Source organism: Barbus barbus (genome assembly GCF_936440315.1).
Source record: "Barbus barbus genome assembly, chromosome: 32".
Classification (NCBI taxonomy): Eukaryota; Metazoa; Chordata; class Actinopteri; order Cypriniformes; family Cyprinidae; genus Barbus; species Barbus barbus.
The window spans coordinates 28,795,419-28,798,964 of record NC_136760.1 but is presented as its reverse complement, the minus strand read 5'-3'; the positions used below and the strand labels follow the sequence as shown (position 1 = coordinate 28,798,964).

The window sequence follows — 3,546 nt, the reverse complement described above, 5'->3', positions numbered from 1 at the left end:
TCGCTTCCAGTGAAAGGTCATGAAATGTGGTCACATGAAGAACATACTGTTCACAAAGTTGAGGGGGGGAAAAATAATTTGTCTTAAAATTCAAATAAACAGCAGTCAGTGAGAGAGCAGACAGTGATTGGCCGCTGCCAGTGTTGGGGAAAGCATGTAGATATTTAGTCTAGAACTACAGTAAGATCATGTAGATATTTAGTCTAGAACTACAGTAAGATCATGTAGATATTTAGTCTAGAACTACAGTAAGATCATGTAGATATTTAGTCTAGAACTACAGTAAGATCATGATGATATTTAGTCTAGAACTACAGTAAGATCATGTAGATATTTAGTCTAGAACTACAGTAAGATCATGCTGATATTTAGTCTAGAACTACAGTAAGATCATGTAGATATTTAGTCTAGAACTACAGTAAGATCATGATGATATTTAGTCTAGAACTACAGTAAGATCATGTAGATATTTAGTCTAGAACTACAGTAAGATCATGTTGATATTTAGTCTAGAACTACAGTAAGATCATGTAGATATTTAGTCTAGAACTACAGTAAGATCATGTAGATATTTAGTCTAGAACTACAGTAAGATCATGATGATATTTAGTCTAGAACTACAGTAAGATCATGTAGATATTTAGTCTAGATCTACAGTAAGATCATGATGATATTTAGTCTAGAACTACAGTAAGATCATGTAGATATTTAGTCTAGAACTACAGTAAGATCATGTTGATATTTAGTCTAGAACTACAGTAAGATCATGTAGATATTTAGTCTAGAACTACAGTAAGATCATGTAGATATTTAGTCTAGAACTACAGTAAGATCATGATGATATTTAGTCTAGAACTACAGTAAGATCATGTTGATATTTAGTCTAGAACTACAGTAAGATCATGTTGATATTTAGTCTAGAACTACAGTAAGATCATGTAGATATTTAGTCTAGAACTACAGTAAGATCATGTAGATATTTAGTCTAGATCTACAGTAAGATCATGATGATATTTAGTCTAGATCTACAGTAAGATCATGATGATATTTAGTCTAGAACTACAGTAAGATCATGTTGATATTTAGTCTAGAACTACAGTAAGATCATGTTGATATTTAGTCTAGAACTACAGTAAGATCATGTTGATATTTAGTCTAGATCTACAGTAAGATCATGTAGATATTTAGTCTAGATCTACAGTAAGATCATGATGATATTTAGTCTAGAACTACAGTAAGATCATGTTGATATTTAGTCTAGATCTACAGTAAGATCATGTTGATATTTAGTCTAGAACTACAGTAAGATCATGTAGATATTTAGTCTAGAACTACAGTAAGATCATGTAGATATTTAGTCTAGAACTACAGTAAGATCATGTTCACACACAACACTCTGCACTTACTCCTGATTTCTCTCAACACCAGAGCTGTCACTCAATACATCAGAAACACAGGAACTGGAGATAATTATTTGAATAAGTAATGTATATTTTCCTGTAAATGAAAAAGTAATGCGTTACTTTACTAGTTACTTGAAAAAAGTGATCTGATGACAGTGTAATATGCTTGTGTAATATGTGTGTGTCTTTGCAGATTTTTCTTCATGTATCTTATCAACAAGGATGAAACAGAGCACACAGGCCAGGTATTTCCCATCGTCCTCTCTCATTAGTTCTCATGTGTTGATGGTTCTGTTTTAGGGAAATGTTGGTCATGTACTGTTCAACACACATTCTTATTTGTCTTTCAGGAGTCGTACGTTTGGAAAATGTACCAGGAACGATGCTGGGAATTCTTCCCCGCTGGCGACTGTTTCCGGAAACAATATGAGGACCAGCTCAATTAAAACACACACACACACACACACACAGATGGCTCTTACAGTGGCGATTGTATCAGCTGGAACGCTTGTGACACGCAGTGAACATATGAAGCCACACTTTCCTGCCATCCAACGCTTCTTCATTTCATCAATGAACTCACAGACTGATTAGGAGGAGGGGAGCAGCACGTCACGAGCGAACGCTGCACGCTTCTTTAGACGGGGATCCGGTGCCTTATGCAAGATGAAGATGAGCCGGAGTGAGCGCTGGAACCCCTCAGGACTCCAATCTTCTCCTCTGCTGATCCGTTTCTTGCTTTGTTTCCGTTCTTTTGGTAATGCACCCATGCAACAGCAGAGTTACTCTTTATATAGTCCAAAAAATCTTTCATTGCATGTTTATTATGCAAGTTTAAGGAAAACATTTGAAACGTAAAGACGCAAGCTGATCTATATCACACGCGCAGTTTTATAGGTTTAAGAGTATTTAAGCTGTCTCTGTCCTGTCGTGGTATATCACGGACTTTCCTCCGTCGTTCACCAAGAAAACGTCCACTACTGGAGAAAAACGCATTCGCACTAGATTTAGTTTGACGCAGAAGCAATACCCATTCAGGGAGTCCGCCCTACACCCTACATGATAGCCCTACACCCTACTGCGACGGAGGGCCAAACATCAGCGTTTCCCCGCAGGAGCTCAACTCACGCGTAATAACTGCAGAAAGACCGAGACATTTCCCATCCTTCAGGAAACCACTGCACTTTCTTTCATAGCCATGACGAAGACCAGATGCTTTTCTTATTTGTTCTATACAAAACAATGTGAATCATTGCAATAACAACAAATGGGCTAAAAAAAAAAAACAGCCGCAACTATGTGAGAGAAATTTTACTCATGTAAAGAATTTTGATAACTAAAAAAAACCTCATCAGAAAATAACCAGTCAGACTTTAGTGTACCGTGTAGAGTTGTGCGCATATAACTGTGTGTGATCTGTAAAGGGAACTCAAAGACTTGCATGATTTTGACAAATAAAGCGATTATTTATTGATTCTTGTAGGTGAGGATGTGCTTACAGTGACAGAAACCTCGTTCTTCGGGTGATTTGCTGCTGCAGACGCGACTGAATGATGCTGTCTGAATGAAAGCGCATGGATATAATGGGTTATTTCATAAACTTTTTACAATTTGCTCATTGGTTGGTGAAAGTGTGCAATGAAGATTCATCTTTGACCAAACCATGAAGATAAAAAGCTCTGTTTGACCAACTTCTGCTAGTTAACTCATGTTTGTCAGATGATTTAAAGTGTCTTGGGCTCATCCATGATGCACGAGCAGATTTAACCCTCATGATGCATTCAAACTTCTATAAAACAGTCGTAACTTAATATTTTGCAACCATATTGTATCAGCAACTTCTCATTAATGAAAAGTCATTACTTGGGTTTTTACTGCATTTACCCTTTTTTTTATTATTATTAAAAAATGGAGAAATAATTTGAGATGTCAAGTTACAAATGAACCACACCAAAAAAAACAATTGCACAATTATTGAATTTTATTTGAATATATCATTGTATGAAATATACATATATATGATCTGAGAATTAGCAGTATTAATCCCATTTGAATGAATGAAATTTAATTAAAGTAAAACTCATGATTATTCAAAAACGGTCCAAAATTTTGAAACCTACGTGTTTTTTTTTTTTTTTTAGAA

General features: G+C 35.6%; 1 protein-coding gene across 1 annotated transcript in view; it reads left to right on the top strand.

Annotated features, from left to right (window-relative positions):
- Nucleotides 1–3,092, top strand: part of LOC306851922 (ryanodine receptor 2) — a 155,991-nt gene extending 152,899 nt beyond the window's left edge. Inside the window, exons 101-102 of the mRNA XM_079388432.1 lie at nucleotides 1,597–1,648; nucleotides 1,754–3,092. Coding sequence (XP_079244558.1) covers nucleotides 1,597–1,648; nucleotides 1,754–1,849 — 148 coding nt within the window. The 3' untranslated portion in view covers nucleotides 1,850–3,092. The remainder of the gene's footprint in view (nucleotides 1–1,596; nucleotides 1,649–1,753) is intronic.
- Nucleotides 3,093–3,546: the final 454 nt, after the last annotated feature.